Here is a 16,291-nt window from a genome sequence, read left to right as displayed (position 1 = left end):
AGCAGCTACTCTTCCTGGGGGTTTATTATGGATCCCCATTAGTTCCTGCCAAGGCAGCAGCTACTCTTCCTGGGGGTTTATTATGGATGCCCATTAGTTCCTGCCAAGGCAGCAGCTACTCTTCCTGGGGTTTATTATGGATGCCCATTAGTTCCTGCCAAGGCAGCAGCTACTCTTCCTGGGGGTTTATTATGGATGCCCATTAGTTCCTGCCAAGGCAGCAGCTACTCTTCCTGGGGGTTTATTATGGATGCCCATTAGTTCCTGCCAAGGCAGCAGCTACTCTTCCTGGGGGTTTATTATGGATGCCCATTAGTTCCTGCCAAGGCCGCAGCTACTCTTCCTGGGGGTTTATTATGGATGCCCATTAGTTCCTGCCAAGGCCGCAGCTACTCTTCCCAGGGTATGGTAAAATTAAGGCAGTTATAGAATTTTAAAAACATTACAATACATTCATTACAGATTTCACAACACACTAAGTGTGTGCCCTCAGACCCCTCCTACCACAAAGCTCCGACACAAAATCTGTTATCATGTGCCTTTGTGTTGCTTCACAGTCCCCACTGTTCCTTACAAGTCAGTTTAGAACAAATTCTTATTTACAATGACGGCCTGCCCCGGCGAAACCTTAACCCGGACGACGCTGGGCCAATTGTGCGCCGCCCTATAGGACTCCCAATCACGGCCAGTTGTGATACAGCCTGGAATCGAACCAGGGTCTGCAGTTACGCCTCTAGCACTGAGATTCAGTGCCTTAGACCGCTGAGCCACTCGGGAGCCCCATAAGGTGTATTTTCATCTGTTTTTAAATCTGATTCTACTGCTTGCATTAGTTACCTGATGTGGAACAGAGTTCCATGTCATCATGGCTCTATATAGTATGGTGCACCTCCCATAGTCTGTTCTGGACTTGGGGATTATGAAGGGACCTCTGGTGGCATGTCTTGTGGGGTATGCATGGGTGTCTGAGCTGTGTGCTAGTCATTTAAACAGACAGCTAGGTGCTTTCAACATGTCAATACCTCTCACAAAAACAAGTTGTGATGAAGTCAATCTCTCCTCCACTTTGAGCCAGGAGAGATTGACAAGCATAGTATTAATGTTTGCTCTCTGGGTACATCTAAGGGCCAGCCATGCTGCCCTGTTCTGAGCCAATTGCAATTTTCCTAAGTCCCTCTTTGTGGCTGAACAGTCGTCCAGGTGCGACAAAACTAGAGCTTGTAGGACCTGCCTTGTTGACAGTGTTGTTAAGAAGGTAGAGAAGCGCTTTATTGTAGACAGACTTCTCCCCATCTTAGCTACTGTTGACTCAATATGTTTTGACCATGACAGTTTACAACCCAGAGTTACTGCAAGCAGTTTAATCACCTCAAATTGCTCAATTTCCACATTATTTATTGCAAGATTTAGTTGAGGTTTAGGGTATAGTGAATGATTTGTCTAAACAATACATTGATTTTTATAATTTTTATAAATATTTAGGACAAACGTATTCCTCGCCACCCATTCTGAAACTAACTGCAGTTCTTTGTTAATGAACGAGAACATCAGACAAACAGTGAATACAGGTCATATCTGCATACAGTCGATATCAATGCAACATTTGAAGTGTAAACCAATATTAGCTATGAGAGTAGCAGCGTCAACCATCACAATGGACATCACTTTGCACAACCATCAGATTAGGATTAACACACACTTACAAATCAACAAGGACGTATTAGGATTAACACACACTTACAAATCAACAAGGACGTATTAGGATTAACACACACTTACAAATCAACAAGGACGTAGTTAAGAAAGACAATATAACATTGGTTTCCTTAGTACACGATAGGTTATAGGTAACAATCCTTCATATGAACTGCCAACTTTATTGTGCATATTATTAGTTCATTGTGGAAATAAATTAAGATATGCAAGATGTTTTAATATATATGCATATTTTTTTTAATAACTGTATATAACTCAAACCGAGGGGAGTGTGTTGGAAATGCTTTTGTCAGTTAATCCGTTTCTGTCCTGTAGGTGGCACTGTGTGCTCTTTATAAAGGATGGGTGGGCCATGTCCTAAACACACGCTATATCAAATTCAAGTTTATTTGTCGCGTGCTTAGGATAGAGCAGATGTAAACGGTACAGTGAAACGGTTACTTGCAACAGGAAGTGTCCAGATAAAAAAAATATTTTAAATATTTTGTAATTGTTAGGATGACGCTTACCCGACACATTTATCTAAATTGATGGGTCATGTGAAAGAAATGCTAAACCACTCCCCAGCCACATCTAGCTAAGTGGATGGGTCACTTTTGTCTAGACATGTACACATGTTTATGAAATACAATAGAAGGCCATAATCACCCCCAGGCACACCTGGGGGTCAGTAAATAATCCGGCTGAAGTGGAGTCTTTTGTTCAGACATGTATCTAGCTGTGGTATGAATCGGCAGGTAGCTAAAGCTAACAAACTAGGTTCAATGTTCGCTAGCTAACATTAGGCTATACCTAGCAATGAAAATTGTTTTCTGATTTGAATAATGTGACGACACAGATCATACACGTAACGTTAGCTAGAGAGCCAGCAATCTATCGTTCGCTAGCTAACATTAGGCTATACCTAGCAATGAAAATGGTTTTCTGATTTGAATAATGTGACTACACAGATCATACACGTAACGTTAGCTAGAGAGCCAGCAAGCTATCGTTCGCTAGCTAACTAACGGTATTCTTTAACTTGCAATAAAGCGACTTTCTGACCAAATTAGAAACTTGTATCTGAAAATTGAGCGAGACTCTTACCCGTATACATAGATGAACGCTTCACATCAGACTGGAACCTTTTCACTCCCTTTTATTTGTAACTACTTCTTGTTTGGCCAGCGTTGTGTCAAGTCACTCTGGTTTCATACTGACCGTGGCGTGTGCAGAAAGTAGCCCATCACTTGTTCCAACTGATGATAGCGCCTAGCGCCTGCTAAATTCAGGGCATTAATGTTTGTTTGAGAAAAGTAGCAAAAGTTTTGTAGTCCTCGATGGCTAACGTTATATCTTTCAAAAACGGCACAGTAGAAAGGACTATCAACACATACTGAGCAGCTCATGTTATAGATAGAAGCATGCTACATGGCAGACCAATCCACACTCATCTCCCGGCATGTCCAGCCTATCCATTATCTCAGCCAATCATGGCTAGCGGGAAGGTTCCTGACTTTTTCCGTGGTTAAACCAACTAGGCTCGTAATTTAACAATTTGATTCATATTTATGGATGGAATACAAGTTTGTTATTAAGGCACATGAATGTTCACATGTTCCAGAAGGCATTTCTGCCCCAAAAAACGCAGTTTGATAAATAAGTCAAATGCACTCACACAAAATTATCAGAATTTTCACAATTTCAGAGTGTTATTTCAAACTCATAGTGTAAAATGACAAAGACTGACAGGGGCTTTAAGAGAGAGTGGAGTCGCGGCCAGGGTCAGCCATTATCAACTACAACCCAGGAGCAATTAGGGTTAGGTGCCTTGCTCAATGGCACAGCAACACACAGGATTAGAACAAAGAGACTTTTCGGTTACAGGCCCTAAGCTCTAACCGCTAGGCTACCAGCCACCATGTGTGATTGTGTCCCTTTTTATATGCCATTTAGCAGACGCTTTTATCCAAAGCGACTTACAGTCATGTGTGCATACATTCTACGTATGGGTGGTCCCGGGGATCGAACCCACTACCCTGGCGTTACAAGCGCCATGCTCTACCAACTGAGCTACAGAAGGACCTTTCTCTCTCTAGAGGGGTAGATTATAAAGCAAAAAGACAAATCCCTTTAGTCTAAAAGTTAAACAATGGACAATAAAGTCTCTTCATAGAGCTTCGATCATTCTAAGGCTGTTCAGCACAGAGTGCATCGGCAGGATGTCCATGTCCTTTCTTATGTTTCAACATGGCTACTAAATACGTGAACCTCTCCCCGCATATATCACAAAAGTAAGGCTTCTCTCCGGTGTGGGTGCGTTTGTGTACAGCCAATGCGTCGGTTCGGGAAAACCTCTTCCCACACTGATCACAAGCATGAGGCTTCTCTCCAGTATGAGTTCTCTTGTGTGCAGCCAGGTTTTGTGACCGACTGAAGCGCTTCCCGCAGAAAGAACAGTGGTAAGGTTTCTCCCCGGTGTGCGTTCGCTGGTGATTCACCAGAGTACGAGACAGCGAAAACCTCCTCCCACAGTGATTGCAGACATAAGGCATCTCTCCAGTATGCACACGCTGGTGTGTTATTAAACGGCGGCGGAATATGAAGCTGCTGCCGCAGTCGGAGCAGTTGTACAGTTTCACTCCTCGGTGTATCTTCATGTGAATTCTGAAGTCGTCAGGATGGTTGAAGGTCTTTCCACACAGGTCGCAGACAACAGACTTCTCTTTACTGTGCCTTTTCTGGTGATTCTTCAGATACACCGGATGAGAGAAACAGTTCCCACACTCAGAGCAGCGGTAAGGTCTCTCTCCCCGGTTGTGCGTCAGCTGGTGAAATTTAAGATTACCTTTTGTAGTAAAACACGCCCCGCATTCAGAGCAGCGGAAGGGCCTTTCGGCGGAGGGCTTGTGTTTATGTTCATGTGCTTTCAGTAAACTAAAATGAATGAACCGCATTCCGCAGTCAGAACATTGGAACGGTTTCTCTTCGGTGTGCATTTTCATATGGAAATTAAAGGTTGCCAAAATAGAAAATGTCTTCTCGCAGAAGGAACATTGGTAAGGCCTTTCTACGGCAGGCTTGTGTGTTTGCTTGTGTGCTTTTAATGTGGAGTTTTGTGCAAAAGTTTTCCCGCAGTCAGAGCAGTGGTGAATTTTTTCCCCTGTATGTGTTTTCTGGTGCATTTTAAGATTACCTTTTAGACTGAAACTTTTTCCACACTGTGAGCAGCGGTAAGGTTTCTCTCCTGTATGGATTCTCTGGTGCATTTTAAGTTGCGCTGAACCAGCTAAACTCTTCCCACACTGAGTGCAACAGTAGTGATGTTTCTTCCCTGTAAGTCTCTGCGGTTGTTTGTTGGCGTGTTTTGATTCGGTGAGACTCCAGTCTGGGTCATCAGCATCATGATGATGTTGTTGTTGGGGCTCCACAGAGGACCCACAATAGCCACGTCTTTTTCCTGTGTGAACAAGGAAAAACAATCAAAACATTGAATACAGTTTGTCCTAGAGAAGTGACATCATTCTGAGGTATCGTTAAAACAATTCATCAGATAATCAAATTCCCTAGACTGCACTGTAACTTAGGATTGAAAAAATAATAATATTCCACATGCATAACCAGTCGTTGAGAAGTATTGTTATCAAATAGTTCATGGAATTTTGAATAACGGTTATTGGGCAGCTAAAGGACCGCGGATACCGTAAAAAAAAAATTAAATAGCAAAACAAAGATATACACACGGTTCCAGTCAAAAGATTGGACACACGCACTCAAAGGTTTTTCTTTATTTTTTACTATTTTCTATATTGTAGAATAATTGTGAAAACATCAAATTTATGAACACATATGGAATCATGTAATAGCCAAAAAAAGTGTGATTTTAGATTCTTCAAAGTAGCCACACTTTGCCTTAATGACAGCTTTGCACACTCAACCAGCTTCATGAGGAATGCTTTTGCAACAGTCTTGAAGGAGTTCCCACATACGCTGAGCACTTGTTTGGCTGCTTTTCCTTCACTCTGCAGTCCAACTCATCCCAAACCATCTCAAAGGTGTTGAGGTTGGGGGATTGTGGAGGCCAGGTTATCTGATGCAGCACTCCATCAGTCTCCTTGGTCAAATAGCCCTTACACAGCCTGGAGGTGTGTAAAAACAAATGATGGTCCCACTAAGCGCAAAGCTGATGGGATGGCGTATCACTGCAGAATGCTGTGGTAGCCATAATGATTAGGTGTAAAAATCACCAAGTGTCACCAGCAAAGCACCCCCACACCATGACACCTCCTCCTCCATGCTTCACGTGGCAACCACACATGCAGAGATCATCCGTTCACCTACTCTGCGTCTCACAAATTGTTGGAACCAAAAATCTCAAATTTGGACTCATCAGACCAAAGGACAGATTTACACCGGTCTAATGTCCATTGATCGTGTTTCTTGGCCAAAGCAAGTCTCTTTTTCTTATTGGTGTCCTATAGTAGTGGTTTCTTTGCAGCAATTCGACCATGAATGCCTGATTCACGCGGTCAGTTGATGTTGAGATGTCTGTTACTTGAACTCCGTGAAGCATTAATTTGGGCTGCTATCTGAAGTGCAGTTAACTCTAATGAACGTATCCTCTGCAGCAGAGGTAACTCTGGGTCTTCCCGTCCTGTGGTGGTCCTCATGAGAGACAGTTAACTCTAATGAACGTATCCTCTGCAGCAGAGGTAACTCTGGGTCTTCCCGTCCTGTGGTGGTCCTCATGAGAGACAGTTAACTCTAATGAACTTATCCTCTGCAGCAGAGGTAACTCTGGGTCTTCCCGTCCTGTGGTGGTCCTCACGAGAGCCATTTTCAACATAGCGCTTGATGGTTTTTGCGACTGCACTAGAATAAACTTTGAAAGTTCTTTCAATTTTCCGGATTGACTGACCTTCATGTCTTAAAGTAATGATGGACTGTCGTTTCTCTTTGCTTATTTGAGCTGTTGTCGTCATAATATGGACTTGATCAATTACCAAATAGGCCTATCTTCTGTATACCACCCCTACGCTGTCACAACACAACTGATTGGCAAAAACACGTTAAGGAATATAATTCCACAAATTAACTATTAACAAGACACACCTGTTAATTGAAATGCATTCCAGGTGACTACCTCATGAAGCTGGTTGAGAGAATGCCAAGTGTGCAAAGCTGTCATCAATATTCGTTTAACACATTTTAGGTTACTACATAATTCCATGTGTGTTATTTCATAGTTTCGATGTCTTCATTATTATACTACAATGTAGAAAACAGTAAAAATAAAGAAAACCCTTGAATGAGTAGGTGTTCTAAAACTTTTGACTGGTACTGTATATATTTTTTATGTATAATAATACGTTTTAATGTATGTGCATTGAGTGTGGGAAATGTGCTTTACAAAACATAATTATGTTTTTTTTTTAATGATGGAAGGACTCATAAAACCTGAATAAAGGATACATCTCGTAATAATATACAAGGTCAAGCACTTTTCATGTTTAGTCTTCACATGATAAACACATCAGGACTCTCAGAGGTTCCTGTTCAAAGTGGGTGTCAGGTAAAAGTAGACGATGGCAGATAACAGGATTCTGTTGTTGTTGAACGTTTGCTTGACTTATACACCACCGTTCAAAAGATTAAGGTCACTTAGAAATGTCCTTGTTTTTGAAAGAAAAGCCATTTTTGTTATCCACTAAAATAACATCAAATTGACCAGAAATACAGTGTAGACATTGTTAATGTTGTAAATGACTGTTGTAGCTGGAAATGGATGATTTTTAATGGAACATCTACATAGGCATACAGAGACCCATTATCAACAACCATCACTCTTGTGTTCCAATGGCACGTTGTGTTAGCTAATCCTGGTTTATCATTTTAAAAGACTAATTGATCATTAGAAAACCCTTTTGCAATTACGTTAGCACAGCTGGCAGTACGTCCAACCAGCCCCACAAGCACAGATGATGTGTAACAATGCCAGACGAGGCCCTCCACATCCAGATTCTTCACCTGCGGGATCGTCTGAGACTAGCCACCCAGACAGCTTATGAAATTGAGTATTTCTGTCTGTAATAAAGCCTTTTTATGGGGAAATACTAACTCTGATTGGCTGGGGCATTTTATATTTTTGTTCAGTATTCAATAACATTCTCAGTAACGATTACAGAAATATATTTTTCTTGTTACAACTGTGATATGTTGTTTATCTACATTAGTTGAATGCACTGACTAAATTTGCTCTGGATAAGAGCTCCTGCTGAATTACCAAAACGTAAAAGTAAAAACAAAACACATTCAAAGCATGCTGGGTATTATTCTAATGTTCTCGGTCTTCAGCCACAACTGTCAGATACACGGTTTTATGTTAATTGTATCATTGGCAACATGTTGCGCTCCTCTATGTTTAACGATGATTCTACAATGAAAAAAGGTGTTGATGCAACTTACAAACGTTGATATCAGAGGCCCCTGAACTGCACTGTAATGTTAGAAAACAACAACTAAACTTCACAATGGAACCAAAACAGAACGTATCCTGCTGCACTTACTTTGATGAATCACGTCTCCTTCCTCCTCCTCGTCTCCTCCTCCAGCAGTTCCTCTCAACCCTGGTGTTTTCCTGCAGTCGACCAGCCGCACAGACACCCTCTTCAGACCCAGCAGTAAGGCATTACCAGGAGAGGACAGAGAGGGGGCCCCACTCACTGTCTTCAGACCCTGTAGTAAGGCATTACCAGGAGAGGACAGAGAGGGGGCCCCACTCACTGTCTTCAGACCCTGCAGTAAGGCATTACCAGGAGAGGACAGAGAGGGGGCCCCACTCACTGTCTTCAGACCCTGTAGTAAGGCATTACCAGGAGAGGACAGAGAGGGGGCCCCACTCACTGTCTTCAGACCCTGTAGTAAGGCATTACCAGGAGAGGACAGAGAGGGGGCCCCACTCACTGTCTTCAGACCCTGTAGTAAGGCATTACCAGGAGAGGACAGAGAGGGGGCCCCACTCACTGTCTTCAGACCCTGTAGTAAGGCATTACCAGGAGAGGACAGAGAGGCATTACCAGGAGAGGACAGAGAGGGGGACCCACTCACTCTCTTCTCCCTCTGCTCTGGTGTGTGTCTCTCTGGTGCTGGTTCTGCCTCCAGCCCTTTGCTAGGCAACAAATCCCTGTCCTCCTCATCCCATTCTTCATCGCAGTCTGCAGCGTTGTCATCAAAGGATTGGCTGGGACTCATGGGTTCCCCCTCCAGCCTTTTGCTAGATAACCAATCCATGTCCTTCTGGTTCTCGTCTTCATCACAGTCTACAGCGTTGTCATCAATGGATTGGCTGGGACTCAAAGGTGCACCGATACCCTCCTCCTGTATCTTCCTGATGTCCTCTTTCAGTTGGAGTAACCAAGACATTCCCTGCTCCTCCGATTCCATTGAATCTGCATTTTCCCAAAGTTCCTCCAGGATTTTACGGCACAATGAGTGATGGTGATTCTTTCCTTGAACATCAGAGCCATCCTTGCCACCTATTCCACTGCGTTCACACAGGCAGCGTAAATTGTCGTTGGTTAAAGTGTATAAACTCTGTTCCATTTCATCCATCAACGTTTCCCTCTCTCCACTCATATTGTCCTGCTCACGATGACAACAACAGCAATGAAGTCAATGTCAAGACTGATATAGTTCAGTTAGATGACCTGTAATGAAAATGAAAGATTAGAACACATTAACGATTGCATCTGTCATTTCACCCTAAAATGTTGTTTCTTTTTACTTTGAGAGTTAAATTAGTTTAGGAATATTCAGGCATGTTTAAATTAAATATTCATGTTGGTATAGTCAAAAAATGACATGAAAAGGTACTGCATGTCAAGATGACATGGTGGTTTACATCTACTGTGTTTTGCCTTAGTTTGATTAATACCTAGGAACTAAGATGACATCATCTAGGGAGATCTGTGGAAGGGAACCATTTCAATTACGGAGGGCATGGGGTCCCTACTTGAGGATCTTCACAGGGGAACCCAGGCAGTGGGAGAGCAGGGATACATGTTCCCCGGTTTCAGATACACCAGGGGAGGCGGATGTCTGATGCAGTCTTCTCTGCTGTGTTGTTGGCACTCGTTTTGGGGTGGTGGGGTAGTGTTGGGGTAGTGTTGGGGTAGTGTTGGGGTAGTGTTGGGGTAGTGTTGGGCTGGTGTTGGGCTGGTGTTGGGGTGGTGTTGGGGTGGTGTTGGGGTGGTGTTGGGGTGTGTGGGGTGGTGTTGGGGTAGTGTTGGGGTGGTGTTGGGGTGGTGTTGGGGTGGTGTGGGGTGGTGTTGGGCTAGTGTTGGGGTAGTGTTGTGGGGCTAGTGTTGGGGTAGCACAACCAGACTTGTTAAATCGAGCTGTTGATGGCGCTTAATAGGGTGGAGTGTTGGGGTGGTGTTGGGCTAGTGTTGGGGTAGTGTTGGGGTAGTGTTGGGGTAGTGTTGGGCTAGTGTTGGGGGTGTTGGGGTGGTGCCACTTGGGGTGGTGTTGGGGTGGTGTTGGGGTGGTGTTGGGGTGGTGTTGGGGTAGTGTTGGGGTAGTGTTGGGGTAGTGTTGGGGTGTGTTGGGCTGGTGTTGGGCTGGTGTTGGGGTGGTGTTGGGGTGGTGTTGGGGTTATTGTTGGGGGTAGTGTTGGGGTAGTGTTGGGTCTGGAGCCTGGTGTTGGGCTGGTGTTGGGGTGGTGTTGGGGTGGTGTTGGGGTGGTGTTGGGGTGGTGTTGGGGTGGTGTTGGGGTAGTGTTGGGGTAGTGTTGGGGTGGTGTTGGGGTGGTGGTAGTGTGGGGTAGTGTTGGGGTAGTGGTGTGTGGGGCTAGTGTTGGGCTAGTGTTGGGCTAGTGTTGGGCTAGTGTTGGGGTGGTGTTGGGGTGGTGTTGGGGTGGTTGGAAGACGTGGGGCCTAAAAGGGTTACTTTGCGTTCAGACTGCCGCTGCCCTGGTCACGCTGAGAGAAGGGAGGTCTAGAACACAACCAGACTTGTTAAATCGAGCTGTTGATGGCGCTTAATAGGGTGGAGGGCTTCTCTGTCAAATGGCACCTCCTGCTCTCTGTTACTGTGGATAGGTCCATTGGATTTACTCATATGTTCATCACGGACAACATGCAGCGTGTAGCTACAGCTTTCAATACCAGTGTTGTCCTGAATACAGCTGCTGGAATCGACGCAGCTCTGTCTTTTGTGGCTAAAGCAGTCTGGACTGGTTGAAGCCGAGTGGGAAGGATTCTTTTGGAAGTGTTTCAGTCTGCCGTGAATCATCATTATCCATACACCGGTAAGAGTCTACAGTTAAAATGCTAAGACCGATACATAATTGAACATATGTTATTGTCTCAACGGTATCAAAACTGTTTTTTTGTTTGTTAGCTAAATAGCTAGCTAGATAGGCAGTTGTATACAGATACTGTTTTGGCTAGCTAGCTAAGATGACCAGTTGCATTCTGCTGTTAATGTTGATTGTTGATGTGCTAAGCCGCGCATGACATTATGATCATATTTTAAATGTCTGTCATGTTCAACGAGCTAGCTACCGAAAATAGCCACTGTGGTGCGAATGCTAATCGATTATCAAGCTAATCAAACCCCATTTTAAGTGATTAGGTACACATGCTAAGTTGGCTAGTTAGCAAGCCACGATAAAATGATAGCTAAATAGCTAGCTATTGGATTGTAGATTAAAAAATAATAATTCCATGTTCAACTCGCTGGCCATCTTGATGAATACCACTTACATTTAGCCAGCTGGTAATTATGAAGCTAAATGTTTGCTAAATGTAGCTAGTAATCTTGTGTCTGCACTGCCATTGTTTGACAGGAAGCAGGTTAAGTGTGTACAGGATGCTTTATTACAACTGTAGAGGTCAACAGGAAATAAAAATCTAAGAGATTAATTCATTGATGTTTCAACACCTTTTTCTGGAATTTGTCTTTCAGCATAAACCTGCTCTCCACCATCAGTACAAGGAGATGATCAAGGGTGAACAAGAAACACTTCAGGTATTTTGTCTTTGTGCTTATTTCTTGGACTTGGGGGGTCAATTAGTGATATTTATGGTATGCAAGGTTTGAATGTCTTGTCTATTTTATAGTCTGCTTTCGTCCTATACAGCTTTAATTGTCTGGAGCCTGGTGTTGTTGTGGCCAAGGAGCTTCCACTCAGATGGAACCAGGTTTCAGCTGCTGTGCAACGTTGATGTCCTTCCTCCCAGAGATGTGAAAGCATCCCCCCCTTGGACTGGACACAACCCGGCAAACATATTGAGAAGATCAGGACTTTTGCAATGAAAATAGCATGGACATTACATGTCCTGCACCAAAAGGGCAGGACAGAAATATGCTCTCAGGCTAGATTGGTTCATGTTATGATATGGACAAAGCAAAGTTACTCAAGAGTTTATGATCTAGGACTAGATAGTGTTTTTACCTTTGTGTTTTAAGTTTTTCCTAATTGTAGACTATTAACTTGGCCTTAAGTGCTAAAGGCTGGGAGGCCCACACCCCCACCTTGGCCTTAAAGGCTGGGAGGCCCACACACCCACCTTGGCCTTAAAGGCTGGGAGGCCCACACACCCACCTTGGCCTTAAAGGCTGGGAGGCCCACACACCCACCTTGGCCTTAAAGGCTGGGAGGCCCACACCCCCACCTTGGCCTTAAAGGCTGGGAGGCCCACACACCCACCTTGGCCTTAAAGGCTGGGAGGCCCACACCCCCACCTTGGCCTTAAAGGCTGGGAGGCCCACACACCCACCTTGGCCTTAAAGGCTGGGAGGCCCACACACCCACCTTGGCCTTAAAGGCTGGGAGGCCCACACACCCACCTTGGCCTTAAAGTAATATATTCAGCTGGTGTTGCGTGTTGTTAAATTCACCTATTCTGCATCAGGCGCACACAGACCAGACTGCTCTGAAATCGGAGTAGATTGCCAGAATGACTTTTACGACCGCTAGAGATATGCTTACTTGATAGCAGTCGTTCAATTCAGCATAGCTAGCTAGCAAAGCGATTCAAATGTATTTCTAGCTAACCAAATGACACCTGCATCTAGTTGTAGCCACCGAAAAACGATATGAGGGGGGAAAAATCGGTCACTCACCCACTCCTCCAATGACATTACATTCTCCCAGCAGCTAGCTAATGATAGCTTCCGTGCTTTTAACGTGTTAAATAAATAGATACACTAGGTTATTAGCCACATTATAACTGCCTTGTGATCATTTCTAGTTTGATCGTATTGATATTCCCAGCCTTAGTTACATTCATCAGTTTTTGTCTGAAATATAGAATAATTGAAACGGTGCATTCCGAATGGATGCCGCAAACAATGTATCAGTCCAACTATGATTTACAACCAGATATCAATATTTTTTGGAATAGCAAGAAATGTATTGGTGAATTACATCGATCGTGCATTGAATTGCATTCTTACTGTACGTCATTTAATTGAGTCAAATCGAACCTATTTATAAAAACCTCTTATAAAGTTGGTTTTGTAGCATATACTGGGAATTTGATATTTTAGACTGATATGATTGTTTGTTTCATATCTGCAAAGTAGTTAGAACGCTGTCGTTTACACTTTAGGGTTAAGCAAGTTATTATCAAACCAAAGCCCAAAACAGTAGCTCATCGTTCACAGGGTTGGTGGTGTACAAAACATCAAACTGGCTCCAGTAGAAGTGCGAGTAACCTTTGCTACCTACCAGGTACAGGAGAAAGGCTAGCTTGCTAGATAACAGGCCAGCGCGTCTCTGTCCAACCTGAACTAGAAGTATACCTCGTGACTTTCGCTTGATGTTCCTTCGATAACGTTGTTCTGAGATCAGTTTTAAGATGTATTTTGGAGATTGAATGAAGAGATTCCTACTGTGTTGGAAGACTATTCTAGTTAGGACGAGCTGCTCATTCTTTGCTTCCAATGTATGCTATGCCGTCATCACACACAGACCAGACCAGTCGAGTATCGATATATCAATGGTAAACGTATTATTCGATGAGGTTTATTAACGGCGATTGGCATCCAATATGTTGCATTACCGCAACTTACTAGACTTGTGTACAACTCCTTTATACTTTGCTTGATTAAAAAAATATATATATATATTTTCAAATACCCTACCATCTAACACTACACTCACGAACAAATCTACAAATGAATAAAATATGAATATTTCTCTCGCACGGGATATTTCTGATCCCTAGCGCCATGGAGACAATTAACACATACCACTACTTTCCCCAATGCTACCCATTCCTTTGTCTCATGCCCATCTGCACACTTCTCATACCTAGGAACCTCCCTCTTACACACTTCTGCCGCATGCCCATAAGTTTGACACCTGTAACATAATGTATTCGGTATAAAAGCTTGCACATATTAATTTATATGTCCTATCATTACTTTGTCGGACAAAGACTCAACATCAAAACTCAAAAGAACAGACAATGACTCTTCTGTTTCACCACTCTCGCCACCATGTCTGCCTCGCAGCAAACAACGAGCATCACAAACACCGGGAATCTTCCTCTTCAGTTGGTAAACTTTACATTTACTGCTACCCCAGTAATCACTCCTTTCAATGGCACCCTTATCTTGAGAGCAAAACAATCTGTTCGTTTAACTCCGAGCGCCTTCTCCCTCTGACCAGCAGAAACATAAACAATTATCACAAGACCACTTTTGGTTACCCTCACCAATTTCAAGGCACCCAGCTCTGTTTTCACCCACCCTGAAACCACAACTGGGTCAGCAAAAAGGCAAGGGTCCACTTTCTCCAAAAACTTCACTCCTACTGTCATAGACTCATCTTCATCCTGACTCTCGGTTCAAGCCTCAGGCGTCTGAGAACTTCACCACACCCACCACCTCCGATACGTCAACCTCATTCACTTCCAATTCTCATCCTGTCTTCAGCTCCATCTGCTTACACTTTCTACCATTCTTCTTTAAAAAACCATCTCCCCCTTTCCGCCATTTTTAACCGACTCAAGCTCACCATCTTCCTCCCTCTGTTTTAGACCTCATCTGCCTCTCTTTTCCCCTGCATTCCTCCTCATTAATTCCAAGTATATGTAAAGTTACACTGTTACATATACGTCCCCTTATGATAATACTGCACTTCTCCTGGAAATACATCTTGTTTTTGCTTTCTCAAGTGACGCCATTTAACCTGCTGTCACAATCTCCGTACAATCAGCACAAATCCCTCAGTGCGTCCCACTTATAATGCAGCTGCTTAGTCTTGAAATGATTCTTTATCAAAAGCTACTGCGACACTTTCCAATTTTGACTTCCTTCCACCAGCTCTGTACGTGATCCACCATTAGCTGGGACCGCTCTCTCTTTCTCCCCACCAATGGTAAACTCTATGGCTCGAGCAGATATGACTGATGATGCTTCGTGTAATCTCACGTCAGGAGACATTTTTGCTGCATTTAGGATGTTTTCAGGCAAATATAAAGTGTGAAAAAAATGAATTTTGAAGTTCAGAGGAGCTTTTTCTGTTTTTCATTAACATTACGAGGCTTAGTTGTCTAAGGATAACCACGTACTTCTCAACATGAAAAAAGGCGTGCATAGGTAAAAATAATAATAATCAAAACACTAACATATATTACTCAATTCAACTTTATAGCATACATCAATTGATAAACCCATAAGGGAAAAAATCTACATTGAAATATATTTAAATAAAATTGAATTAAACATAAAATGTCAATATATTATTTTTACATATGGGAAAGCCTATGAAATAAGATAACCCATCAGGAGCACCAACCCCCTTCAACGTGTCCTGTAAACCAGTGCATTTAATATTTATTTAGAGATCTGGAAACTCTTCACTAGGTGTTTTCTGTCAGGTGGATGGATTCAGTTGGCAAAGGAGAAATGCTCACTAACAGCGATGTAAAAAAAAGCTATGAACAACATTTTGGAGAAATAAGCTTTTTGTGCCTGGAACATTACTGGGATCTTTGATTTCAGCTCATGAAACATGGGACCAACACTTTACATGTTGCGTTTATATTTCCGTTCATTATACTTGCACCACAAAGTTCTTGTTGATAGTACGGATGTTTTCATTGGGTGAAGATTGGTGACCACAGGAAGTATTCAAACCTGATTGATTGGGTGCGTTGCTATAGTATCTCCTTAAGTGTGTAACCATTCTACTTCCCACAAATCTAAAAGCATTGGATTGGTGGAGACATGGGCTAGCGGGAGTTTTTTTAATTTTATTTTTTAAATACCAATCATTACCTTTCAAATTAGCAGTGGCGATTTTAGCATGTACATCTTGGTGGGGCACCACACAATACAATACAACACTAAACAATACATGAATTGCACTATAACGGTGACAAATGGTGCCCACAAACTGTTAGGGCCTACATAAAGCTGTCCCAACAACAGAGTTCCAACAGCAATCCCAACACCTTACCACTGCTACACTTGGCTATCAGCGGAGCCTTGTCTGGCAGCGAAACATTCAGCCTCATTTACTGCCTTTTAAAAAAACATAGCTGATATGGCTGACTTGCTTAAACAAATGTGGGTTATACTG

General features: G+C 43.1%; 1 protein-coding gene across 6 annotated transcripts; it reads right to left on the bottom strand.

Annotated features, from left to right (window-relative positions):
* Positions 1-1,378: 1,378 nt before the first annotated feature.
* On the bottom strand, positions 1,379-15,037 carry LOC127932584 (gastrula zinc finger protein XlCGF26.1-like). 6 transcript variants are annotated; one of them, XR_008146116.1, is made up of 4 exons: positions 13,430-14,415; positions 8,262-9,401; positions 2,621-5,155; positions 1,379-2,508 (listed from the first exon to the last, which is right to left on the bottom strand). XR_008146116.1 is itself a non-coding variant. In XM_052528564.1 (4 exons), the coding sequence occupies exons 2-4, from the start codon at positions 9,328-9,330 to the stop codon at positions 3,885-3,887; spliced, it is 1,968 nt and encodes a 655-aa protein (XP_052384524.1). In that variant the 5' UTR covers positions 9,331-9,401; positions 13,430-14,413; the 3' UTR covers positions 1,379-3,884. The 6 variants fall into 6 exon arrangements, 5 of the variants coding, with proteins under 5 accessions (XP_052384524.1, XP_052384522.1, XP_052384520.1 ...); XM_052528564.1 differs by having other exon boundaries at positions 1,379-5,155; positions 8,262-8,430; positions 8,803-9,401; positions 13,430-14,413; XM_052528562.1 differs by lacking the exon at positions 13,430-14,415 and adding an exon at positions 14,455-15,037 and having other exon boundaries at positions 1,379-5,155.
* Positions 15,038-16,291: the final 1,254 nt, after the last annotated feature.

Source organism: Oncorhynchus keta, chromosome 10, assembly GCF_023373465.1.
Source record: "Oncorhynchus keta strain PuntledgeMale-10-30-2019 chromosome 10, Oket_V2, whole genome shotgun sequence".
NCBI lineage: Eukaryota > Metazoa > Chordata > Actinopteri > Salmoniformes > Salmonidae > Oncorhynchus > Oncorhynchus keta.
Note: the sequence above shows the minus strand (reverse complement) of the source record. Positions and strands in the feature narration are given on the sequence as shown.